The 27,496-nt window shown below is 35.5% G+C and overlaps 1 protein-coding gene across 2 annotated transcripts; it reads right to left on the bottom strand.

The window, feature by feature from the left end:
* Window positions 1-1,890: 1,890 nt before the first annotated feature.
* On the bottom strand, window positions 1,891-27,309 carry LOC101243681 (DNA polymerase delta small subunit). 2 transcript variants are annotated; one of them, NM_001322292.1, is made up of 15 exons: window positions 26,925-27,082; window positions 26,718-26,847; window positions 26,237-26,343; window positions 25,997-26,120; window positions 25,698-25,805; window positions 18,732-18,847; window positions 18,549-18,632; window positions 13,947-14,015; window positions 13,793-13,864; window positions 13,588-13,679; window positions 13,384-13,511; window positions 13,017-13,118; window positions 12,885-12,952; window positions 4,577-4,643; window positions 1,891-2,109 (listed from the first exon to the last, which is right to left on the bottom strand). In NM_001322292.1, the coding sequence occupies exons 1-14, from the start codon at window positions 26,991-26,993 to the stop codon at window positions 4,584-4,586; spliced, it is 1,329 nt and encodes a 442-aa protein (NP_001309221.1). In that variant the 5' UTR covers window positions 26,994-27,082; the 3' UTR covers window positions 1,891-2,109; window positions 4,577-4,583. The 2 variants fall into 2 exon arrangements, with proteins under 2 accessions (NP_001309221.1, XP_010317910.1); XM_010319608.4 differs by lacking the exon at window positions 1,891-2,109 and adding an exon at window positions 4,053-4,407 and having other exon boundaries at window positions 26,925-27,309.
* Window positions 27,310-27,496: the final 187 nt, after the last annotated feature.

Genomic DNA, 27,496 nt, shown 5'->3' with positions numbered 1-27,496 from the left:
CTCTCTTATTATTGCTCTGTTTCTCTTTGTTTTCGAAGAATAGTCAATTATTCTATACTGTATTAAATTTGTATCAATAGTTAATTAGACAAGTCATATGATCGTAACAAATGAAGAGGTATAGAAAATTACAAAATGAATTAAATTTTAATTAAAAATGATTACAAATGTATTAAAGTTAAATTATTAAAGAGAAGTAATATAATCGTAACAAATAAAGATGCATGAATTAAACTTGAATTAGAAATGTATTACAAACATGTTTAAGTTGAATTATTAAAAGAGAATTAATATGAATGTAGAATGTAGAAAACAAATTAGCATTCTTTGATCTGCATATAAACTGAATAAAATTTGTATCAATAATGAATTAAACAAGTAACACAATCGAACAAATCAATCACTTAATTACAAAATGAATTAAAATTGTATTTAAAAGTGTATTACACAAATATTAAAGCTAAGACAAATGAGAGAATTAAGCATGAATAAAAAGTGTAACAAATGAAATATCATACAGTGATTGATCTATAGAGTGAATTAAACTTGTATCAATAATTAATTAAACAAGTATCCAATAATAACAATAAATAAATAAATAAATATTGCAAAATAAATGAAATTTGCATTAAAATTGTATTACATTGTATTAAATTTGAATAAGAAGAGAAAATTAAGAATGAATGGAAAATGTAACTAATGATTTACAAGAAAATGATATGCAATGAATTAAACTTGTATCAATTATGGATTAAAAAAGTATCCAATAGAAACAAATAAATAAAAAACTATGAAATGAATTAAATTTGCATTAAAATAATATTACATAATATTAAAATTGAATTAGAAGAGAGAATTAAGCATGAATGAAAAATGTAACTAACGAAAGACGTGACAATGTCCTATAAACTGATAAGTTATATCAATATGAATTAAACAAGCTAAGTATCCATTTATAACAAATAATTCAAAAAACTTCAAATGAATTAAATTTGCATTAAAATCATATTATATAATTCAACTTTGATACAATTTAGTACTATATTTAATTCATTTCAATATGATATTTCACCTAAAATCAATTATCAACCTAACTTAACCCTCTTAAAATTAATATATAAACTCCGAACAACATTTTCAATTATTTGTAGAAACTATCTATTCAAACTTATCACAAATTCGTAAAACTCAAATAATGAATTCAAAATCTGAAACTTTATAATAACTATTAATGGTGAACTCTTGCTTCAGTAATTTTAAAAATTTACAATTTCTGCTTAAAAACGTAATTTTATATAAAATTTTTTGTTTTTTATCCTCTTTTCATCTTATTTTTGGATAAAAATAATGAAATGAGCAAAAACTGATTGGAGGAATATAATTATTTATATGAAAAGTTCAAAGAAGAACAAGAATTTAAAAAAGAAAAAAAAAAGAGAAGATAAATAATGTCAGATAAGAGACAAAAAAGTAGAAGGTAAAAGAAACAGAAAGATATGAAAGAGCAGAAGAGTATAAAAGAGAGAGATAGAGTCGTAGGAGCAGAGGAATTAAAAAAAGAAGAGGCTAATATCGTATAAATTTCTTAGTTTCCAAAAGAAAGTTATATTTAATTAGAAATATTATATAACAATAAATGATAAATATTTTTATAATATAAAATATTTATGTAATTTACCCAATTATAAACATAGTAATGTTTGTTATTCAACTCACAACAAAATTTCTCGACAAAGAACCACTAATATACAAAGCTAAGCATTTATTTCTTCTAATACACTCTAGCATATGAACCTTTAAAATATACTATTACTGACATGCAATGAATACCCGTTGTTACATTACTCCTCAGAATACACAACTCAATAAGAATTGCAGAAGATCAAACAGTAACAGTTAAAATTGTGATGTCATTTGAGTGAGTAGATAATAAAAAGGTTTCGACTATCACGAGAGAATCCAATTTAAAGAGATACAAATATTACATAAGAGAAATCAATTTAACAGACATGATTGAAGAGAGTTTAGACAAATTATATTTTCTTAAACCTTCAAACACATCAAATGCAACCTTTTTTTCCCCAGAATTTGTTATTAAACCTTGAGGTCCTGTAATCACAGAGAAATTTTAAGTATCAAAGTTTTAAAACAACTAAAAGAGTGAGACAAGAAAATGAAACAAAACTTTTGGAACTACACAATTGACATTAACTGTCTCATATCTTAGTGAAAACGAAGAAAATTACTCCGTATTGTCGTAAAGTATCTTGCAAACCACATTACTTTCAGAAAGGAAAAGATTAATGACATGAAAATATTAAGGCGAGCTTCCATGTAAAATGATTCTGGATCGTTGAACACTAATAAAAACTTCCACCCATTACAATTTTACTCAAGGGAAGAATTACTGAGACGGGACAAGGAAGAGGAGGTGTTATTTTGAAGGAATTCATTAATAAAGATGTTGTGGGATATGAAATATAGTGACTCGGGATATACTAGTGAACCTTAGTTAATACACAGGATCAGTGAGAATACACAAATGGAGTCATGTTCAATCTCAAATCATCTCAAGAAACCTCCAAAATTGATATTCAACTTCCTTTCCAACAAAACTCAACCGAGACAAAATAACAAACAAGAAATCACAAAAATTCGAACCAAGCTTTAATGATGTTTTCAAGTCTTTATTTTTGATGTACTGATGTAGAACCATGAAAAAAGAAAAATCATTTAACCGGCAATGAAATCAATGAAGAACTTGAATGTTAAAGGGAAATTGGCAAATATAACACGAAATGAAAAAACTAATCAACATTTCTCAGTCGAAAAAAGGAAGTAGAGAGATTTGGAAGAAAATATTGAAAGATTATGGTTGAAAACAGTAAGGAGTTCTCTTTTCAGAAATGGAAACACTGTACAAATCTGATTCAGAAGCCATGGAATATGAATGTAAAATCTTAATTACAAAAAATAGTATGTCGGGTAAAAAAATATTGAGACAGTTTGAGTCTTCTTCTCAGAATTGGAATCAACATGTTCAGTTTCTTTTTCCCCAATTATCTAAACTTGAAAAAGAAGCAGCTGGAACCCTTGGGTTTGTTCGGTTATCAGATACTTCCCTCCATCCCAATTTTATGTGACACCATTTGACCAGACACAAAGTTTAAGAAAGAAACAAAGACTATTGAAATTTGTGGTCTAAAACAAACCCTAGATAAATTATTTTATTAAGGATAAAAGGGAAATTTTAAAGTTAAATTGTTTATAATAAATGAAAAATGTGATTCTTTTTGGGACAAACTCAAAGAGAAAGTGTACCACGTAAATTGAGACGGAGTTGGAACAAATTTTGTAGCCTGAAATGTGGGTATGGTTTTTTTATGGTATAACAGTACCAAATTCCTTTTATGTCTTTCTTGGGCAGATTATGAATTTTATAATCCATCACAGCACTAGTGATTTAGGTGGTGACGCTTAATTGTTCTAACTGACATTGTGAATCAACCAGTCCATAAACCTCCATTATATCATCGTTTAACAATGGCAGAAGAAGGAAATGGAACTTAATTTTTTGGACTTAGCTCAACGAAACAACTTCATCAAATACACTCTCATATACTGATATGGACAACCACACATGGTGGAATTTTTGCTCCTTTAGGAGATGAAGAGTGTCAATTTTGAGCTTCTCTCTTCTCGTAATTGGTAAGCGCCATGTCATTATATACTATCACTCTCAGTAGCATTTCTTGTTTAAATATCTATTAAACATGCTACCAACTTCACCACTTACTATTCTCAGCATAAAATGAACTAGATTAGTATTCATACCAGATATAGCTATAAATTTAACCAATCGTGTACTCTCAACTACTCCCATTTTGTAATGCATTTTAATTAGGTATTTAGTTTAAGAAAGAAAGATGGACTTATCAAATTTGTTCTCTAACAAAATTCATAGATATTTGTATTGCTAAAAATCATTTCAATGGGTAAAGTGGAAAATTTGAAGTTGAAATTATTTCTAAATATCTTTTTTAGAAAAACACTTAAAAAGGAAAGTGAATCGCATAAATTGGGACTTAGTAATTCGTTCCATTAATAGAACATTCAACCAAAAAAATCCCGTTACTTTCTAGAAGCAGGCACAATAAGGGGTGCACCATCTCTCTCCTCTCAATTATGATTTTTTTTTTTTTTTGAGAATGATAACTTTACTTATGATTAAGTTTATCTATTTATTTTTTTCATATTTTTGTCTAGTTTCCTCTATTGTTCAACCTTTCATGCACCCATCACTGGTCAAGCAGCAAGCACTTCCCAGGATCCTAACTTGCATGAATCTACATGAGCTTTCAAGTGCCTTGAGAAACATCACCAGGTAACATGGATGAAATGAAGGTCCTTGCAGGATGAAGGAGAAGAATATCAAACAACAACAGGGGGTTCAAGGAAACCAATAATCAGGAAGCAAAATCCAATGAAGTGCTGTTTGACAATATCAACAAACAGAAATACACTTATATGGCAACTTTTAGCTGAAATACACACCCTTTTGACCATTACTTTGTACCTTGCTATTATGAGTTGATTTGAGTGGCAAAGCTGAGCGTATGGCACTCAAGGTTTCTGATATTCAACTGCAGTAACAGAAAAGATAAGCTCATATGATTCTTATTCATAGGAGTAAAATGAAAATAAAAAGGAAATCAAGCTTAGCATTATTGTACAAAGGAATGTCATAAGAAAAGATCTTCTGACCACATCTAACATGATCCAAAAAAAAAGAAAAGGAAAAATAACTCTTACTCTTTCTGTTTCAAATAATGTCTTCCTTTTGTCTGTTTCAAAAACAAAAAAATAAATCTATATTTCATAAGTTCTAAATTTCAACTATGTTTTTTACCTTCAATAATACTTCCATATAGGAAATGGTAGATTCATGAAGAAGAAAAGCTTCTTTGTATTTCTTGATATTTTTTACATCTCATAAAAATGGATTCCTATACAAAGTCCTAAGATTAAATAAGAAAGGTAACATTCCACAATCAATAACATCTAATTACAATATGAATCTACTACTATAATTAAGTTGGGGAATCACTAATCAACACAATCAACATCATGGTACATTTTTTACCGTAACATTTAAAGGGTAGTTTTGGTATGGTATACACACCTTTAGTTTAAGACTACAAGATTCAAAAGTATTTTTTACAATCTTAAATTTCAAGCAGTCAAACTAGGACATCTAAAGTGAAATGGTGGAACTATTATCTTAGGAGGATTTCATGCTCATGTTTTAATCAAAGTGTCTTCGTTGTGACAGGGACAAGCATTACCCAAAAAGAGACAAAATAAAGAGAAACTCATAAGATATAGTCCATATCCAAATTTACTTATTTTACTTTTACAAGTACACAAACAACAGCAGAAATTTGATGCGTCTTTTATATAGTGATTTGGATACCCAACCTTAGTTTAAATGCTTGATTCGTCAGCTACTTTTATGTCATTGGGTGTGTTTAATTTTGTTCTATGGTTTCAGAGGCATTGGAGCTTAAAAAGACTTAAATCAATCAATTCTGACACAAAAGTGGCTAAGTGCAAAAGAATTGAAAATGCAAACATTGTGCGTGTGGGGAAGTCTAGTCTCCCATGCAAAGAGAAAATGACCAAAATAGTCCTTAATGTATGGATTTATATTGATTTGGTCCCTTATATATGCAACTTATGGAAAAGGTCCTTTATCTATGTCAAAAACTTAGCAATTTAGTCTTTCACCTAAAACTCTAACTACACAAGAAAAAACTCTGTCAAATTTAACCGAGAGTGCAACTCATATTTTTTTTAACCAAAACATGTGCCTACATTAAAGATAGTTGCTCATAAATTACATACTCAAATCCACGGCAACCGTATCTTGGCAAAACGGCGAAATTAAGATCATGGTTTCTCCTTCTTCTCCTTAAAGAGAGCCAAGACAGAAACACCAGAAACCTTCACAACTTGGAACCTGATACCAGGAATATCTCACAAGGCATGACCCTTTAGACCAAATTCAGCGATCAACACCTTTCTTCAATGTACTTCAAACAACCATCGTTAGGAACGAATGCAACAATCTTCTTTCCATTTTTTATCAATTGAACCCTAACATATCGAATAGTAGAGTTGGGCTGCTTAGCCTCAATACCTATCTATTCAAGCCCTTTAGCATGGATAACCCAACAAATGGCTTCTTCCATTCATTTTCAAGATGCGCAACTCATATGACATACACATATCTTAAACAAAGCCTCTGTCTTCTTTGATCAGTTTCAAAGGATGAGAATTTCCGTCTTTCCATCAGGCGAGAGAATTTTCGACTAAGGATTGTAGATCAATGAGGAAGTATACCTAGTATAGGATTTGTAGTTCAAATTCAAAAGTTATCGTCAATAGTAAGTAGCTACTATTTTCATAGTTTCTTCGAGTAAATCATTTTTTCGCTTCATTGATTGTCAGCAGTTTAATATGTTTCCATATTTTCTTTGAGTGCGGCAACTATACTCAATAATTTTAAAATGTCAAATTTGATTCCCATCAACTTATCGGAATGCATCTGCTGCATGATTCCAGTTTCTCCAATCTGCCAATTTATAGTTTTTTTTGTTCTACTCCTGTATTTGATAAGCAACAATTTTGATGAGTGTGTCAGTATCTGTCTTCTTCACCTTCGTCGAAACCTACCCAGACACTTAACAATTGAAAATTTTGAGTCCGTTGATTTACAAGAAAATGATTTTTTTTTAAAGGCGGGAGTTCTCATCCTTTCGAGTTGATCCAAGAAGACAGAGGTTTTGTTTTAGATTTTGTATGTCATGTGAGTTGCTTATCTCTGTTAAATTTGATAGAATTTTTTGGTGTAGTTAGTGTTTTAGGGTGAAGACTAAATTGATAAGTTTTTGACATATATGAAGAACCTTTTCCATAAGTTGCATATATGAGGGACCAAATCAATCTAAATCCATACATTAAGGACTATTTTGATCATTTTCACCCCATGCAAACACCGAAGATCTTGAGATTTAGAGAGGTAGTCTGAAGTTCTGGTAATGTGGGAGTTTGTGTCCTTGATTTTTGATGCACCACAGAAATTCAAAGAGCTTAATTATTTCACTTTTGATAGTGTTTGCTACAAAATTCCATTTTCCAGCACATGTATAGAACTTCATAGAGGTGATATTCCAACTACCGCAAATGCATGTAGTAACTACCTATGCATGTTGGGTAGGGGTAGAGCGGCGGGGCCAGACGAGATCAAGGTGGAATTTTTGTGAGAGTGCATGCGGGGCAGGTATTTAGTGGTTGACTAAGCTGTTCAATGTTGTTTTCAAGACGGCAAAGATGCCTAGAGCATGGAGATGGACTAAAGTGATTTTGTTGTTCAAGAACAAGAGTGGCATTCAGAATGTAACAACTATAGGAGTATCAAGCTAAAAAGCCACACTATAGAGGTGTGAGAGAAGGTGGTAAAGATGACGGCGAGGAGGGGCATGACTATTTCCGAGAACCAGTTTGGATTCATGTCGAGGCGCTCAACTACAAAAGTCATTGATCTCGTAAGAACGGTGGACGAGTACAGAGAGAGGAAAGGCTTACACATGGTATTCATCGCCCTATGAAAGGCTTACGACAAATTCCTAGGGAGGTTCTTTGGAGGTGGTTGGAGACTAGAGGTGTACTTGTGGCATAGACTAGGGCGATAAGGACAAGTACATCGGCACCAAGATCCAGGTAAGGATAGTGGGAGTAGATCCGGAGCACTTCATGGTTTTGATAAGGTTGCACCAAGAATCAGCCCTTAGCCCGTTTTTATTTATCTTCGTGATGGATGCATTGACGCGACAAATTCGAGGTGAAGTTTCATGGTGTATGTTATTTGCAGAAGACAGTTTTGATTAACAAGACTCATGGTGGAGTTAACACTTAGCTGGAGGTTAAAGCAGACCCTCAAGTCTTAAGGGTTCACGTTGAGCAGACCAAGACATAATACTTGGAGGTGCAGGTTACGCGATATAAGGCATGAGGCTGACACGCAAATGAAGCTTGATACACAGGCAATCCAAAGAGAGGAAGTGTCAAGTATCTTGGGTCTATTATTCTAAAAAAATTGAGAGATTGATGAAGTTGTCACTCACCATATTCGTGCAGGATAGATGAAATGGAGGCTCACATATGAAGCCTTGTGTGAAAAGGTGACACCAAAACATAAGGCAAGTTCTACACAGTGGTGGTTAGACCAACTATATTGTATGGGGTCGAGTGTTGGTGAGTGAAAACTCTCACGTGCAAAAGATGGAAGTGGCAGAGATGAGGATGTTGCAATGGATGTGTGAGCATACTAGGAGAGATAGGATTAGAAATGAGGATATTCCAGACAAGGTGGGAGCAACTTCGGTGGATGACAAGATGCGAAAAGCGAGGTTGAGATGGTTAGGGCAAGCTATGGATGGTTTTAGGAGAGGTCAATGTAGACCGAAGAAGTATTGGAGAGAGATGATTAGACAGAACATGTTATTGTTTCAGCTTATTGAGGATATGATCATAGACAGGAGGTTATGGAGGACAAGAATCATGGTCGAAGGTTCGTAGGTAGGATTGCATTGTCTTGTTGTCCTCCATACAAGTTCGTAGTATTACTCTTATAGTTTGTTGTCGTACAATTTTTTTTACTATTCGTTGTTTCTTCTACTTCAACAATCAAATTGTTTTGTGGTAGTATTGTTATTGTTTGTTGGTTTTTTCATTATTAGTTGTTTCTTGTACTTTCATTATTTCTTTCCCTGACTGCTTTGGACTTGTTTTCTTGAGCCAAAGGTCAATCGAAAATATTCTCTACCTCAGAGGTAGGGATAAGGTTTGCGAACTACACAGGGTACGTTGTTGTTGTCGTAGATATGCATCTTAATTTGTTCCCTTGTAATTATATTTTAATTATGTATGAATTTTATTTCATTTCTAGGATATTTAAACTTTAGTTATTTATCCTCCAGTAGCTCAAGGGAATGATCAAGCAGCGTCTTCTCATCTTCCATAATGTTATAAGAGCATTGGTGAAGACACCTAGGAAAGAAAACACAATCATGTAGTTGGTTGACTTTCTAGGGTTGTTTTGTGTCACCGCCTTCACTTTCAGTGGGTGTGAAAACCAACATCATCATAGAATTCGTAACCCTTTAGTGAGAAAATCTCAGTCACCCTCTCTAGAATCAAATCTTACATGCACCCTCATGCGTAGTAAAAACAAATTTTCTAGGCAGCACGTCAACTCCATGTGCCGACGTGTGTGAGCTTTTCTGGCCAAATTTCTGACGAACTTCTTTCTATTGTGGTGTTGCCAAGTCATTCTGAGGCTACCCAACTAAGTACCTCGGTACCTCCTCATTCCAACCACCAAAACACCACCCTCCAGTGATCATCTTCAACTCCAGACAAAATCTGGCTTTACAAAAAACTAATATTCAGGTTTACGATTCAGGGCAGATTTTACTCTATTGTTTGACATTATAGCACCCTGGTAACATCTAATTTATCATACATTTGGTATTTAATTGGGTTTTGCTATGACTCATCACCTTCTCTTTTTTTTGACAACGGTAACAGTTTTGTGTATTAATCTTCAGCACTAAAGGCTGGGGTCCCAAATTTACATAATGGAGCTACATACAGTGCGTCATCACCTTCTCTCTCAGAGTAAATAAATACTTTTTGTGCTAAATTATGGTTTCCAAAATCCAAAACTATTCTATGACCACAAAACTTCTGATAGGTAGTGCAAGCTATTTAACTTGGTCTTACTCTCACTTAATTAAACAGGCTAAGGATATTAATGAAAAGGACAAGGGAGAATGGGAAAAGTTTGATGCTCAATTGTGTAGCCTATTGTGGAAATCTTTTGGTTTGGAGTAACATCGTAGACATTTTTTCTTTTGATACTTTGCAGGCTTCCATATTAATTTGACTAGGTGTGACCCACATTTTGGCTAGCCTTATTGTCCCTACTGTGGATAATCTACTAGCCCAATCATTACGGCTTGTTGCACCACCTATTTCATCCTGCCATACAGTAACATCAACCAACTCTTTTGTTCAAGTGTCTTAGACAGGAAATTTGAATGGATATCATTCTTGGAGAAGTTGGTCAAGATGTATTGTAACAAATTGGGCCATACTTGTGAAGTGTGCTATCATTTACATGGTCAACCTTCCAGAAATGCTCATGTTGCTCGGATTGAATTCACTGATAACAGAAGGGATATCGGTGCTACTCAACAGATGTCAAACGCTACCTTGTGTCCGCTAATATTACCTCCTTAAGTCAAGCCTATTAACTACTTTACACTCTCCTCAACTAAGAAACTCGGCATTCTAAGGTTTTAACCATTCCATCTTCTAGATATTCTGTCATTGTCTATTTTTCCGCTCTATCTACCACAGCTCCACCACCACCACTCTTGACTTGTCATCATCGTCTGCACTCATCAACCGTTCAAGACGATTCATAGACGACTAGATTCTTTCCCTATTGTAACTTGTCTCCAACGACTCCTCCTATTGCCACTCGAAAATCATTTTTTTGTTTGAAAATGGTAATGGTGTATTCTTCAGCATTAAGGAGATGCTGCTGACCTGCAAACAGAGGGGCACAAAAGAAGAGGAAAAAAAATACTTACAAGGGTCCTAATAATTCTAAAATCTGTTCTGTAACCTCTAAATCTTCCTCTTTGCACCAAAAATAGAAGGATGCATACAATCCCATCTAACCTTTTGAATTGAATTGGACCTATCTAACAAAATTTCTACTATTTCTTTCTTTCCATACTGTCCACCAAATGCAATGTGGATTATCCTCCAGCATGCCTTTTGACTCTTGCTCCCCCCTCTTCTTATCCAATAACTCAACAAATCTGCCGTATGCTCGGGCATGATCCAGTTTGTTTTTATGAGGCTAAGGAAGATGGCCAAAAATTTGGGTTGTAAAGTTGCAATGCAAGAATAGATGGCCCAACTCGAAAAGGTTTTTGTTCTACTTGTAACCCTAATCCTATCTATACTTGTCTATGTTATCATTGATATTGTCTTACGTTATTATCAATTGTATCATCACTATCATTTGTTTCTATCCCTAAGAGTACAAGTGAAGCTCTTTCTCATCCAGGTCGGTAACAGGCTATGATTGAGGAAATGTTTGTCTTACACTCTAATAGTATTTGGGAGTTTGTTCTTGTATCTTCAGGTAAGTCTACCATGGTGTTTGTCAAGAAGACAAGTCACTCTAATAGTATTTGGGAGTTTGTTCTTGTATCTTCAGGTAAGTCCACCATGGTGTTTGTCAAGAAGATAAGTCTTTAAAGTATGGACAACAAGGAAGGGTAAGACTATGGTAGCAAAAGAAGAATTTGACGTATCCATTTTTAAGTGTGCACAACAACAAACACATGATATAGTCATCCTTATTTTATTTTATCTTGAAAATGGTAATGGTAGTCATCCATTATAACTATATGAAACTTGATGTGGAAAATATGGGGAACTTTGAAGTATAGCACACTTGTCCTTGAGATTAACAATTTAAAAAGTTTTAAGAGAACTAGCTAATGGCTAAACTCTAAGTTGCTCGGACTCTTTACTTTTGGTGTCGCACCCATGTCGACACGACATAGGTGAGGGTGTGGGATCCGTACCCGAGCTGGTCAACCGTTTTGGGTACTTCGACCAAATTTGAGGGACAACTTCTACATAGATTCGATGATTTTTGTAATAAAAAAAACAAGGTGACATTGGAGAAAATGGAAGACCTTGTATACATAAATTTCTGTTCTCACTCTCTTTTCTTTTATCTCCTTCCAGAAGTGTCCTCTTGATCAATAATTTCTCCTCAATCTTCCACATAATATCTCATAATTTAGGTTTTATAACTCTATTTCAAGATATTTGAGTTATTTTTAGCCGAATCCTTGCACTCGTATGTATGACGTATCACCAAATCTTAAAATTTAGATCACAGAGGATCCGCACCCGTATCAGACACCAGCACCCGAGTCCGAGCAACTTAGTTTAAATTAACTTAAAATGATAAATATCCGTCAAACAACAATTCCAGAAAATTAATGCAAATTAGCAGGTGCCAGAATGAGACAAATGAGACCAACAATCATCTTTTTCTACACTGTGGAGTCACAGGTCAACTATGGTCTCTGTTTTTGAGGCTCACTGATAACAGCTGGACGATGCCAGAACATACTGCTGACCTGTTAAGCTGCTGGATCAGGAGAGGAGGCAGTAAAAGCCAAAAAAAGTGGTGGAGAATTATTCCAGCTTGCATATGGTGGTCAGTATGGAAGGAAAGAAATGGAAGATGCCATAAGAACAAATCGAACTCCATACAGAAAGTCAAAGAAAATTGCATTGCGTATTTGTATTTTTGGTGTAAACAGGAATGTATAGAGGAGGTAGAGCAACTAGTAGATTTGTCAGGCTTTTTGCAATTAGCCTTCCTAGCCCCTCTATGTACGAATTTTTGGACGTCACCAACATGTCCTTAATGCTTGGTGAAAACAACATTACCGTTTTCCAAAAAAAAAAAAAATTATCTGGTGCATATCAATTAGCACCATAATGCTCCCCCTTCACAGGAAATATATTGGAAAGCTATAGTTTATTAAGCAGTCAATTCATGTTTAATAGAGGACACATCCATTGTGCAGAAAATGTTGATATCAGTCTCAGAACAGAACTTCTTTCTGTAGAACAGTTAGAAGAGGCTATATAATTGATAACCTTATACTAATTTAAACATGCTGAGGAGACAGCTGATTAAAACAATAGAGGCTTACCACCACTGCAACTCCAGTCTCTGCAAATCTAGGAATGCAAATAAGCATTACCATCTGTCCTTCTGATCCTGCAGATAGTATTATGATCACACACATTCTCCAGAAACTTGAACAATTAAATTTAAAACATACCTTTTATCAAGCGAGATTCATATTTATCCCGGTTGCCAACAAAATAAACATGAGGACATGTTTCGATATAGAAAGGATCCCTATCAGTGAAGGGATAGCAACCTGGAAATGTAATGGATGAATATACCAACTCAGTTGGCAGAAATATATGCAATCAAATTGAATCGCAAACTCTTCAAAGAACAAAAATAGTCATCTTTTAGCTCTTCGTTTTCCAAGATCATATATTTCGCATCACCAACTCAATTTGCAATCTAAAAGCATGAATTTGTAAAATCAAAGAATAAACTGGGCAGAGTAGAAAACTTTAGGCAAGAGAACCACAATCATAAGAACTTTCAAGTGTAGCAAGGCAAAAAGTTTTGACCAAGGGTATTTGGTGCTGTTGGTGCTAGGTGTCTCCACCTCAATGTTCTCTCCATAAAGTCAATATTGTTGTTTGCCTCCGAATACTTGCCAAGATCATCAATATTTTGACCAGATGTACCTAGGAACCTGATGATCATGCAGTAACCATGCAAACAATGAATACATTTCTTTAACTAATAACTAATCAACTACTAAATCACACCTGATGTTGTCAAGTTCAAAACAATGTGGATTCGTGCAAGATCTGAAAGTGTTATACGCTGATGATCCAGGGAAAAGGCATCTATGGAGAGGCTGAAATTTAACAGATGATCACGGATAACCAATCAAACCTCTGAAAATCTAAAGAAAATGAATTAAGGAAATGCTCTGACTGGAGTATTCAGACTGTGCTAAGCAAGGAAGACCTGCTGAGGGAGGGAGAAATTTGCTGGATCACTGGACCCTGGCATGATATCCAAAGGTATACTTGCTGCAATCTGGAAAAGGAGAAAATCATTTTCTTAACCCATATTGTACAATTTGCACTAGTATGTTGGTTCCAATTTAGGATAAGAATACCTGAGTTAACAAAATATCAAGCTCTTTAATTGGCTCAAACAATCTGGACTGGTCCTTTGACCCCAAATTCTGTGACACAATAAACTTTTGTTAGTGTCTTGATGGAGACTAGGAAACTAGTCATTTGCAGTTCTGAGGAAAATCAATTATAAGATTTGCAGCACATGGAAAAAGAATTTCCTTTTATAACTTTTTTAGGAGAAGAACAGAGAAAAAATCTAATGAACCGAAGACATGAGTCCACGAAATGATCCTGTACTGGTTAAATACTATTAATTATCAACTCATTTTGCACGACCATCAAAGGTTTAAGAAATTCAAGATCCCGAAGCAGCTAACTTAATAACAATAATAGAAGCAAGACCTAATTTTGTATTCTTAAAAAGTAACTATTATTAGACATTTTTAAATATGTCACTGTAATATTTGTTAACCCTGGCGTTTTGTGATGACAAATATATTTGAATAACAATGTGCAATCAAGTTGTTCTTTGGACGAAGGCACAAAAATATACAATGAAGATATGGTGCTAGAAATTCAAGATGTACAAAAATCTGAGCCTTGATTGTCCAAGGGAGATGGACTTGTGAAAGGCAAAGACTTCTAAAAGGGGGAAGATGAAGCTGCCAAGATTCAAAAAAGAAAAAATCACTCCCGTAGAAGGAAGATTTGAGAAGTCGTGGCTCAAGGAAGAAATATCCTAAGAATATGGCAACCGAGGATAGGACTTAATTTTAGGAAACGAAAAAGGGGGAGAACTTCATTTTGAAGGCTTCCTTTTTCTCATTGGAAGCTATCTATGAGCACTCTAAAGGAGACCTTTTTTTCCAAATCAAGGTTGAACAAAGACTATATTCAGGCTTGAGTACAATGTCAAAAAGTCACTCAAGATTGGATTGATGCTGGACTGTAACCAAGGACAAGGATCATACAGAATCTCCAAGAGTAATCAAGCAAGTCAAAGACTGATTTCCAAGTTAACAAGTTTCAAAAAATGTCAGAGACTGATTTCAGAACAAGAATCTGGTAGAATTAATGAGGACTAACAGTCAGAACATTCAAGAGGAAGATCTCAGACAAAGGTATAAAAGAGAATCGGCAACAACATAAAGTACACACAGCTTACTCCGGTGAAAACTAAAGGGTGTGTTCATTGTTGGTGTTCGAGGGAAAACCAACTAGTTATGTAACTAGAAAACCACCCAAGTAGTTTTGACATTACATGTAAGTAATCCTCTATGGTGGTGAGTCGGAACCCTAATTCCGGCGATCGAATCTAGTTGGAATCAAAAAAAAATTACATAGTCAACCTCGGAATGAAGAGGCGACTCAGACAGAAAAAAATATTATCGAAAAAACTGGCCGGAAAAAGTCACACGCGCCAGCGCGTGGGTCTGACAGCTCGCCGGCGAAAATGGTTTCCGGTGGGGATGAATGGGCTTTACTCGCCGAAAAATTCCACAGCTAGTGGTGGTGTCAATTTTATGAAAACAGTGACGAAAAATAATAATTATCCGGACAGCAACTAGGTTACCGGAAATTTTATTTTTTTTTAATTATTTTTTCTCACAATTGTTCTGATACCATGTGAGAAATATTGGAGAAAATATTATTGAATTGCGTATCTAAATTATTAAATGAAGACCCTATCATAGATACTACATTGGAAACCTTTTCCAACTAGAATTCCTATTCTTATTCATAATCTAATTCCTATTCTAAGTAAGAAATACTTATTCCTATTCTAACAATGCCCATATCTTAAAATGCTAATTTTGCTTTCTTTCTTCCTCTCGCATTGAAGAAGCACAATTTTACAAATTCCTCTAGTTCAGGCCACCCGTAGGAGAATTTTCCTATGACAGCAAAATGCAATTTTTTATACATTCATCTTGTCCACTTCTTTTTCTCCCCATATAACTATTGGTTCACCTTGTACATATGTTATATCCTTGATGGGAATAGGGTTTGCAGGTTTAGAGATTTCTGGGGTTGACGTTCAAGTATGAGGTTCTTATGGGTGTTGGTGATGGTTCTCCACCGGGAAGAGGTGGCCAACAATTGCTGGAAATAGCCATGGCACCTTCTAGCATGACTCATAGGCAAAAATTACGGTTCCAATGGGCAAATTTCTAGAGAGCCCCCAAAAATTTCCTTCTAATTATTGACTTTAAATTTAATGATAAACATCTATACTTGCTGAATTTGAATAAATAACCAGTATCTTTTGCAGTTCTTGAACCTCAGTATATATAGTCAGCCTACTTAGACTAAATAGGCTAAATTTTAATTGCTTATTATACACCCCCCACCCCCACCCCTTCTGTGTTTTCAATATTCTCCTTCACCATATAATACCTAATCTAAACAAGAGAAAAGACATAAAGGCACCATCAAAGTTGTCTCGTATTTGCATAAAGACACCTTAACTTTCAAAGTGTCCTATCACCCCACTGAACTATTTAATATATTTGTAAATGGGTCATTTTGACCTGTTCCTTCATCTATGTGCGCGTGTGGCTCACTCCAATGATATAATTCAACCTGACCCGACCCGACCCTATTCTTTGAAAATAATTCTTCTTCTCCTTTCCTTTTCTTCTTTGTTTGGCATGTACCTTCAAGAAATTTTCATTAAGTTTTCTTCATTTGAGTTTTTTTATTCAGTTATAGAGTTAGATGACAACAAGATTTTGAATGTGGGATTGCTTTTAGTTGCAACCCTTTTGGTAGCAAAGCTCATATATGCACTAGTTATGCCCAGATCTAAGTAGTGTTTGCCTCCAATAATTAAGGCATGGCCTATTGTTGGTGGGTTTAGACAAGAGTATCCAAAGCTTGGGAATGTTACTCTGAATTTATTGAACAAGAACATCACATTCTTCATTGGTCCAGAAGTTTCTGCACATATTGTCAAAGCTCCAAAAACAGTATATCTTTCTTCTTCATCATCTTTGAGCATTGTAAGATTTCTAGTGATCTCATCGTTTGCAGATTTCTTTTTCATCCAAATTACCAAAATACATATATATATTCAAAAGTTCTTTTTTTCAGTTTTGATTACATAATTTTACGAATATAAAGCTTAAATTTTTTTATTGAATTTTGATGATTTGCAAATCGAACAATGGATTTCATGAAGGTATTCGATCAAATGGTTCGCGAAATGTAATTCCTTTTACCCTCTTAACCCTTTTACCCGCAATTATGTCTTTCTTTAGTCGACCAGTCTCATAATATTAGGCTACCAACCATCATTTTGGTTTACATTTGGGGAAGATGACATAAATTGATTAAACAATTAACATAAAGAAAAAATAATGACACATGGCGCTTTTAAATTGGTCCATGGCAGTGAATATACTGCATGACGCGCCTGATGAGCATGGTAACAACCCAGACTAGGAAATGGGTCAAAATGGCCCATTTACAAAGATATTAAATAGTTTTGTGGGGTGATAGGACACTTTGAAAGTTAAGGTGTCTTTATGCAAATACGGGACAACATTGATGGTGTCTTTATGTCTTTTCTCTCTAAACAATGAATGGCTGAATAGCTAAACTAAAATCTAACATCTATTTTTAAACATTAGAGAAGAAAGAGAAATTGTATAAATTCAAGGACTTGAGGGCGTTCAACAAGGCCTTGCTAGGTAAATGGATTCGGAGGTTAGACGTGGAAGAGCAAGAATTATTGAAAAGAGTTATCACAGGAAAAATTGGCACTCATTAAGAAGATTGGATATGAACGGGTTTACTATACCATGTAAGGTAGCTCTTTCGAAAAGCATTATGGAAGTGTTGAAGAAGTTCTGTAGCCATATCTGATACAGAATTAAAGATTGCACCAACAAATACCTTTATATGATGGTTTTGAGTGTGTCAGAATTTCTTGCCGACAAAAGAGATGAAGGAAGGTTCTATTGAATATAGAGTTTAGGTATCTGTTAGGAGAAACCTACCAGATTGAGAGGTTAAAGAGGTTAACAATCTTCTCAGGCTGTTGTCAAGGGAGGAAAGGGAGTTCCCTTATCATCAGTAAGGATCCTCTGGAACCATTTCGGTCCATTTATGACCAATTTATTAAAATTAAATATTTTTCTTTAAGTAAATTAGGGTTCTTTACAAGTATAGTATCTCTAAATCTCACTTGACCCTACATTGACATAGCGGTCTCTGACTAAACTGAAAAGACTAGAGAAAGTTGGATCTATTGCAATTGCAACAGCAACAGCAACAAGAAGTCTTGGCACCAACCAGTTACTAGTTATTTCTTGTTGACTCCATTTTTCCATTTTCTAATGAGCAAAAGCCATACAAATTAATGTAGCACTTATAATCACAGAGCATTTGACGCGTCAAAACGAGCAATTGCTCAAATATGCTTCTTGGTATTTATTCTACATCTGGAACAGAAAATTGCCTGCTTTTATCAACAACTTTAAAGACAGGGAGTAATGTTAGCAATTCTGGCATGTGACGGCAAAAATTCCTCCTTTATAATGAGAGGTAGCATTTCTCTGAGGTACACAGGGAAAAGATAATGGAAAAATAAGAGATGGAAAGTCAGAAATTTGCTACAAGCACAAAAGCAAAAATACCTGTCCGTTGAGAAGTCCATGAGGAACTTCAACAGAGTTTCCAGCAATAACAACTTGAACTATTTGAGCTGCAATATTTTGTTCCTTTTCGAGTGGTACGTTTACAGGATAGCATAATATTAGTTAGATTGCCATGTATCCAATACTTATTAGTAGAAAGTAAAGCATAGAATACTATTGAACCTTCTCATCTCCTAAATGTCCAGTAATGTGATCAACTAAAAGTTGAAATTGGAGAGGATTAGAAGAGCTTCTTCCAACACTCAAACCAGAGATGAAAACCACATATTTATCTTCACCTGTCAAATCCAACAGAAGATCTCTGGTTATGTTCCAGGAAAATTAAGGAAATGAAAAAAAATGTTTCTCCCCAAGTTGAAGGCTGCATCAAAGAACTTAACTCTTTTCGTGAGTCTACCAACCTTTTACTTATGAAAAAAATCATATATTATTGATAATGCAATTACACTGAGCTTCATAATTCACCTGGACGGGCTGATGAAATCAGAAATCAGCCCATACATAGATGAGACATTAACAAAAAGAATATTTATTTTTTTTAAAATAGGTAAGTTTGTATTCGTCAGCATTAAGGATATGCTGGCACCATCAAAAACTTAAACTACAGAGTCCCTATCAGATCTATAATCTGATCAGTATCTTCTATACATAATTGCTTACACCAAAAGAGTAAAGATACAATACAATTCCATTTGACTTTATGAATGGGATTGGACCTATCTTCAAAACATCTGGCATTTCTCTCCCTCCATACTGACCACCATATAAATGAGGGAATCAATCTCCACCATCTATTTTGGCTCTTACTTCCCCCTCTTCTGATCCAGCAGCTAAGAAGGTCTGATGTATGCTCAGGCATGCCCCAGCTACAGCCAGTAATGTTGAGAAACAAATTCCACAACTGAGCAGAGTACTTGCAGTGCAAAAAAGGTGCTTGTTTGTCTCCTCAGTTACCATACACAGGAAACATTGTGAAAAGCACAGAAAAGTGTGCTTAAAGCGCGCTTCAAAGCGAGGCGACCCTTGTGCGCTTTTCTATCTTGAGGCGAGGCGATCTGAAAAAAGCTCTCGCTTCAGATGAAGAAGCGAGAAGCGACCCTAAGGCAAAAGCGCAATAAAGCGCGCTTTTTATAATAAAAAAAAAGCGACAATTAGGGTTTTTTAAAAAAAAATAATCTGAAATATAACCTTCTCTCTCCTCACGACTCTTTCCCTTCTTTCTCTCCTCGCGACTCTTCTTTCACAATACTTCTTTCCCTTCTTTCTCTCCTGACGATCTCGATTGAGGCTGCCTCTCTCTTCAACCTCGACCGCGACTGCAGGTAACTTTTTGTTCATCTCTTTTTTAGCTAATGTTTATTAGTTCATCTCTATGAGTTTCTTTTCTCCTGAAATATACAATCTCCGCCTGTGCTTCATCTCTCTAAGTTTCGACTACTCTAGTTTCTTCTTCTTCTTCTCTTCTTTTCTTCATCTCTGCTGCCTGCTCTGTTTCTAATTACTGATTGTTGCCTCCTCTTTTTTTTTTTCAATTCTTTTGCTTTTTTTTTAATTTTGTGATCAGCCTAGCAGCCTTGTTGAAGAATAGGAGTTTGAATCTTTGTGATTTAATTATGTTTTTGATTTTTTGCTTTATATGTTATGACTTGTGAGTATTTTTGCCTATGTAATTTCTTTCAATCTAAGACTATATTACCTCTATTTAGTTTTTTAATATTTTTTTATTTTTATACTAAATGTCGCTTTTTTTAAAATAAGTGCGCGCTTTGCTTCACGCTTCTCGCTTCTGTGAAGCAAGCCCTCGTCGCTTTTTTCCGCTTCTCGCTTCCCAAAACACTGACCTAGAAACCAATTGTCTCTTCTTCTTCTGTAGCACTTCTTGGGTAAGGCAGGCCCTTTTGATAACCAACCAAGTGAAGCACTTAACTTTGGTAGGAATGCTGCTTTTCCAGAAATAATTCCACTTGCATTGAGAATTTGTAATAGTCACCTAAAGGCCTCTTGTGTAGCCACTCTTTACAGAAAACATCCCGTTACCATTGTGTTTCCAAAGAGGTATATCAACCTCTGTACTGCTAATAGAAACTTGCCCTATTTTTCCCAGTAACAGGGCAACCCTCTCTATCTCCAATTAGGGTTGTTCAAAACAGAACCGAAACCGATAAGCCGAACCGATAAAAAAGTTATTTGTTTATAGTATTGGGTTACTGGTTAGTATTTTGATAACGGTTTTGATTTTTTTTGTTATCGGATTATCGGTTCTTAACGGTTTAAAGTTTTTTTTTAACGGGTTAACCGATAACCCGATAATAACTTAAATATATACCATTTTGTATATAAAGTCCTCGACTTAGAGTTTAATTTCCTACTTTTATTTTTGGTTGCCTAAAACACTTGGTTATTCTACAATGTAATAGTGTTTGCTTTTGAGCAAGATGTAACTTGTGAACTCGAGTATATGATTTATTTGGTTTGTCAAAACAAGTGATTTTCAATGTTCTCTTTTGTGTCAAATTTAACGGTTAAACCGATAACGATCAAAAATCGATAAGCCAATAACCGATAAGCCAATATCTTAATGGTTCTATAACGATTTAGCATCTCTACAAACCGATAACCAATAAGCCAACCCGATAAAATTTAAAACCGAACCGATCGATACACAGTCCTATCTCCAATCATTTAAACACCTCCTAACAGACATATCCCACCCATGTGTGAACCAACACTCTTGGATTGTCACCTCACAAAATAAGAAATAGGTAAGGGAAAGCCTCCTTTAAAGGAGTTTGATCCAACCACCTATCTCTCCAAAATTTTGTCTTTGCTCCATTGCCAACCTTGAGGCAAATAGTCTTCCATTAATTGCCATAAATTCCTAGTTGTTCTCCATACTCCCACTCCAATGTATCAGTTACTATTTTTGTGCACCATGGGTTAGCTTCACATAATTATACACAATGACTTCCTTCCACAAAGCCTTATCCTCATTGATGTATCTCCGTAACCATTTCAATAGAAGACTCTCATTTTGCAGCCTAAGATTTCTGATTCCCAAACCCCCATCTTTTTTACTAAGCAACATTGTTTCCCATTTCACCAAACAGTAACCTTTCGCCTCTTTATTACCTTGCCACAGAAACTTCCTCCTCATCTTATCCAGTTTTTTCACCACTTTTGTTGGGATTGGAAAAGTGACATCACATAAGTAGGTAGTGAATCAAGGACAGAGTTTATCACGATCAATCTACCCCCCATTGATAGGTACTGGGCCTTCCACTTAGCTAACTTCCTCTAAGTTTTCTCTAGAATCCCATCCCATATCTCTAGTGCTTTGTGTTTATAGCCTAGGGGCATACCAAGATAAGTGGTTGGTAGCTTTTCTATTCTGCATCCTAGTATGTTGGCCAAGCTCTGAACCTGAGGAACCTCCAAAACTTGAAAAAGGCTGCTCTTTCCCCAGTTGACTCTCAACCCTGAAGCACTCTCAAAGAGTATCAAAATTAGTATGATAAACCTAATTTTATCCACTGTTGGCTCACAAAATATGATGGTGTCATCTGCATAAAATAGATGGCATATCTCCTTACCCTCTCCCATTCTGTTGTTCATCCGGAAACACTTGTGATCCATCTCTTTTGGATTGCAATCCTCATCATACTGTCAAACCTTCCATAGCTAAAATAAATAGGAAAGAGAGAGTGGATCTCCTTGTCTCAAACCCCTCTCAGAGGCAAAAAACCCAATAGGCTCACCATTCACAAGAACGGAGAATCTAATTGTTTTGATACAAACTTCCATCCATTTCACCCATTTATCTCCAAATCCCATTTGCCTTAGGATATTGAGGAGGTAGTCCCAGTTCACATGATCATAAGCTTTTTGAATGTCAAGCTTACACATTATTCCAGGAATACCATTCTTCCTTCTTGCAACTATGCACTCACTGGCTAATAATGCAGCATCCATGATTTATCTTCCCTTTATGAATGTCATCTGATGGTTGTTGACTAGCTTATCTATCACTGTTTTGAGCCTCTCAGCTAGAATTCTAGCTATGATTTTGTAAATCTCCTTACCAGACTAATAGGTCTATAGTCTTTTAACTTTGTGGCACATGGTTTCTTTGGAATTAATGCTATGAAGGTTGCGTTGAAGCTTTTCTCAAAAGTTTGGCTAGTGTGGAAAAAATTGAAAGTATCTATGATGTCCTTCTTCAAGGTGTCCCAGAAAGTTTTGAAGAAAACCATTGGGAAACCATCTGGACCAGGAACCTTCTCCATAGCACACATCTTAAGACATTTCACGATTTCCTCTTCTTCAAATGGTCTATGCAGCCATGCCTGTACTTCGAAGTAAATTTTGTTCCTCAATGTAAATTTAGATCTGATCTTCATTGCTCAGTCTCTTTATATAGCTCTTTGTAGAAACTCTGAACCGCTTGTTTAATATTGTTAGGATTATTTATTTCAATGCCATCCACATTTAGTTGATCTATAGAATTGAACCTTCTATTTGCATTAGCAATTCTATGAAAAAACTTAGTATTTTTGTCTCCTTGTTTCAGCCATTGGATCCTTGACCTTGTCTCCAAGCCATCTCCTCATTTTTTGCTACGTCTTCATATTCCAAATCCAGTTGAGTCTTCTGCAACACTTCATCATCAGTGAGTGGTCTTACTTCCTGCACAGCTTCGCAGTTTGATATTTGGACCAAACTATCCTCTTTTCTTTGCCTCCAATTTCCCCTGTTTCTCTTCTCCCCTCCAACTTCCCTTTGAGCAATTTGAGCTTTTCTACCAACACATAGCCTAGTCTGCCATTTATATTGAAAGAAACCCACCATTCTATGACTTTTTGCTTAATACCATCAACTTCTAGCCACCAAGTTTCAAATTTTAAATAAGATTTTTTCCCTTCCCAGTTTCCACAAGTCAACAAAATGGGGTTATGAACGGATATCAACTTTGGAAGAATGGTTTGTTTGATTTGAGTGCTCTCCCCTTATTCTGCACAGTGTAAGAATCTATCAATTCTGGAGGCACAATCAAAATCCTCACCCCTTCTCCAAGTGTAATAAAGGGGGATCCACCAATTCTAATTCCTCTATGCAATTGGAAAATTCAGCCATGCTCCCACTTAACCTGCGGCAGTTTCTTCTCTATGAGGGAATAGGGATATCTAGTGAAATTGAAGTCACCACATACTATCCATGGCCTAAGACATGTACTTCTCACGTTGATCAACTCTTGCCATCCTCCTAGTAACTCTATTGCAATCAGCATACACACCAGTCAAATGCCAACTCCAGTTATCATTTAAACTGGTGAACTTGCCAGTTATGCATCGGTTGCCATCCGCCACCATCTCCACATTCCAAATTCTTTTATCCCAAAGAATTAGGATTCTCCCACTGCTCCCCTGCGCCTCCTTTTGGATCTTTACCATCCATCTATTGTGCCATATACTCTGAATAACATTGTCTATCTAACCATCAAGTTTTGTTTCAACAAACACAAAGACATCAGCCCCCCACTGTTGAAGAAGCTTTCACCAACTCCCTCTTACTTCCCCCGTTCAACCCCCTAACATTCCAGGAGATTAACTTGACTCTCATTGATGAGTGAGAGTTAGAATTCTCCCACTAGTTCTAGGTTTCCCATTCTTGAAATTTTACATCTAAACATAGGTTCCTAACCTCTTTTGGAACGGTATATTTTGGAGATGAGATCCCTGAAGCTTCTCCCTTATTGTTCCTTTCCTCCCTTCTTCGATCTAGCTTCATTAGTAGTTCCAAAGCCTCCTGTCTGCATCCTCTGATATCCACCCCAAATTGCTGACTCAATTTGATCATGCTGGCTTGGACCCATTTAGTTGCTTCTATTGAAGCCTCCTCTTCATTTGCACTATTATCAATCTGTAATGGGAATAGTTCATGTTCGTTATACATGCCTTCTAAAGGTTCAGAGAAATCATCATCCACAACTTCTACTTGTTTTTCCCTGACTTCATCTTTACGGATTACCAAACTTTTTGTAGAAGTATCACCCTTAGCTCTTTTTAGTAAAAGTTGGTTGCCCATCTGTCATCTTCCCTTCTTCTTTTTCCCCATGTAGAGCCCTTTCTCCTTTTCTCTTACCATAGTAAAGTTCTCCTCAGCTGATTAAACTTCTTTTAAATGCTCCTTGGCAAATGGAACAAACTCATCATATATGTGGGAAGGGCATCCATTACTGAATTGGAAGTGTCAATCTAAGCGCCCCCCTCCCCCCCCCCCCCTAACCCCCAGATAAATACGAACCAGTGTTATCAAAGGCGCGCTTTAAGAGCCCTTAAGCCCTAAAGCGAGGATCAAAACGTATTGAGCGCTTCCCGTCGCTTTATGTGCGCTTTAGTGTCGTCATCAAGGTTCTAAGGCAAACATTTCCTTGCCAATGAGCCTCTTATAAAGAATTTGAAGCTAAATAATTGATATATCACTTTATTATAATTATCTCAATTTCTTTGGTCATATATTTATCATTCATGTTTATAATTATTAGTCTTGGACTAAACATATATATTTTATTCTTTTCTCCCTTTGCACCTTTTTTTCGTTAAAGCCCACGCTTTATTTGCGCTTTGCACTTATAGCCCCCATAGACCTTAGAGCTTTTTTGCACTTTTCGCCTTTGATAACACTGATACGGACTCTTCCACCTTGCCAGCTTTTTTTACATCTTTCCGGCACTCTAGTACAGATTTCCAGCTCTTGTTCATTGCACCCAGTGGCATGCCTAGGCATTTAGTAGGCAGTGAGGCTACTTTGCATCCTAGGTTCTCAACTAAGCTTACATAGTGTATTGGCCAGAATCTTCTCTACTTCCATGATTCAAATTCCTATTATTCACATAGAATAAAGCATGCTTTTATGTTTAACAAAACAATCCTAGGAAAAAGAGTAGGCTGAACTAAAGATATTTTAAATCAACTTTTTGTGCAGAAACTTATATGATGGCCCCTGATGTGCCAATCAGAGACCTAAAAAAGAAACTCTTGCCTGTATGCATGCAATATTTACTGAACACAAGCATATATCACTGCATAATGTCATAAACAACTAAACAAAGAGAAGTTAGGTACTTGATACCTAGTTGAATTGGCTGCTCTATCTGTTGTGGTAGGCCAGCCTCTAGAGCATCTTCAACAAAAAATTCACCTGCACTAGTTTCTTTTCCATGCAATGCAATAATATTTCCTACGACGAAAGATTCACATGTAAAAGCAATTCATTTCATAAGTCAAATAACTTTCTCCTATAAAAAAGCAGTGTCAACCAGTGACTACGTCTCCAACAAAAAATGGCATTAGATAACCCCTCAATTATAGAACCAAAATCAATTGCATAACAGTCCAGCCACATGATAGGATTGAGCCAAAGCTACTCACCTGTTACATATGTAGACGGCAGCAAACAACCACTTAGTTTGACTCTTCCGCTCTCATCTTCCAGAACTAAATTATCATCTAGGTGCATAAAGTTATGACGTTGTACAAGTGGTGAAGCAGATCTCTGTATAACAAAGTTATCGCTTAAAGAAGGGATATGTTAATGCACAATAACAACACATATCTCCACAAGAATGGTTCTAAAATAAAACTTAAGCTATGAAAATCAACGTCTTATACCTCCTTAGAGTACTCATCCAGAATAGAAGGTTTAAGCTTCATGTGCTTGTAGAGTGTCCCAACTATAATGCATTCTTTGCCTTCCTCTAATCCTAGAACAGTACAGACTGCAAGGATACAGAAAAAAAAAACACAAGGAAAAATGTAATATTTGAGTAAACTTTCTAAGCAACAAAAAGTAAGCTCTAAACGGTTCCAACAATAGCAAGTAAAAACCTAAATAGTTCAGTTGAGTAGTGAGCAACTTGCACTCCTCCATTCTTTAACAATTGACACAAGTTTGTGAAATGTCCATAAATACAAACGTCAGAACCCTTAATATAGTAGTTTTTAGAAAAACTAAGCAATATAAGTAGCAGAAGAAAGATGAACAGAAATATTCACCAAAATATGGAGATTAATCAAACACAAGTGATAAAGATGGGAAGTACAACATCAATTGGGAAGTTTATCAGCCCTAAAAAAAGTAATTACTAATTACCAGGTAAATGGGGTTTCCAATTGGGAATGATAGAGTAAAGGAGAGTTCGCATCAAATGGAGCCTAGCAAAATATATTTGGCTGTATTGTTGACCCCTGTAAACCTCCTTCTGAATCCCAAAACTCTCGTCCTGTTTTGATGAAATTGAAAGTAAAAAAAGAGGAAGTATACTAGTGTAGAGAAGAACGAAGGGAGATGAATGAATACCAAAGATTGGTAAACTGATTGTTTTCGGTGGAGAAGGTTCTTCTCTGAATCAACTTCCGTTGATACCATGGCAGCAGAAATATTCTTCCCACTGCTTGCGCTGTTAAAGTTTCGTACTTCACTTCCCTCCCTCGATGTAGTACTGTAAATTTGAACCCACGATCATTCTAGAGAAATGTTTCAATTAAAAAAAGGAACAAGTGGATCCCTTTTTTTCCCACTATTTTTTGGTTTTTGATATTTATAAAAACAAAAAGACAGCTACTAATTTCTAAAACTTAACGACTTAAAATGACATTTTAAAATTGTGTTAAAAACTTAAAGATTGAATTGTATATCTCCATGTAATGCCCCCAAAACGAAATAGGATAAACTAGAGTGTTACATGAGTTTCTTGAGTTAATAGCTTGTTAAAATGATGAGATATAGCTTTTGAAGTCAGGTTTAAAGAGTTTCAAGGTCAAACGTCAAGGTACGACCAAGACGTTCAAGAACTAGTCTTTTGTGTGCCAGTGTGTTCTAATGTGTTGTCCTTGATTTAGTGTGTCGTTTGGAGTCTAAAATCAGTGGAA

The sequence above is a fragment of the Solanum lycopersicum genome, chromosome 3, assembly GCF_036512215.1.
Source record: "Solanum lycopersicum chromosome 3, SLM_r2.1".
Taxonomy (NCBI): Eukaryota; Viridiplantae; Streptophyta; class Magnoliopsida; order Solanales; family Solanaceae; genus Solanum; species Solanum lycopersicum.
The sequence above is the reverse complement of the archived record's forward strand: the minus strand, read 5'-3'. Positions and strand labels throughout refer to the sequence as shown.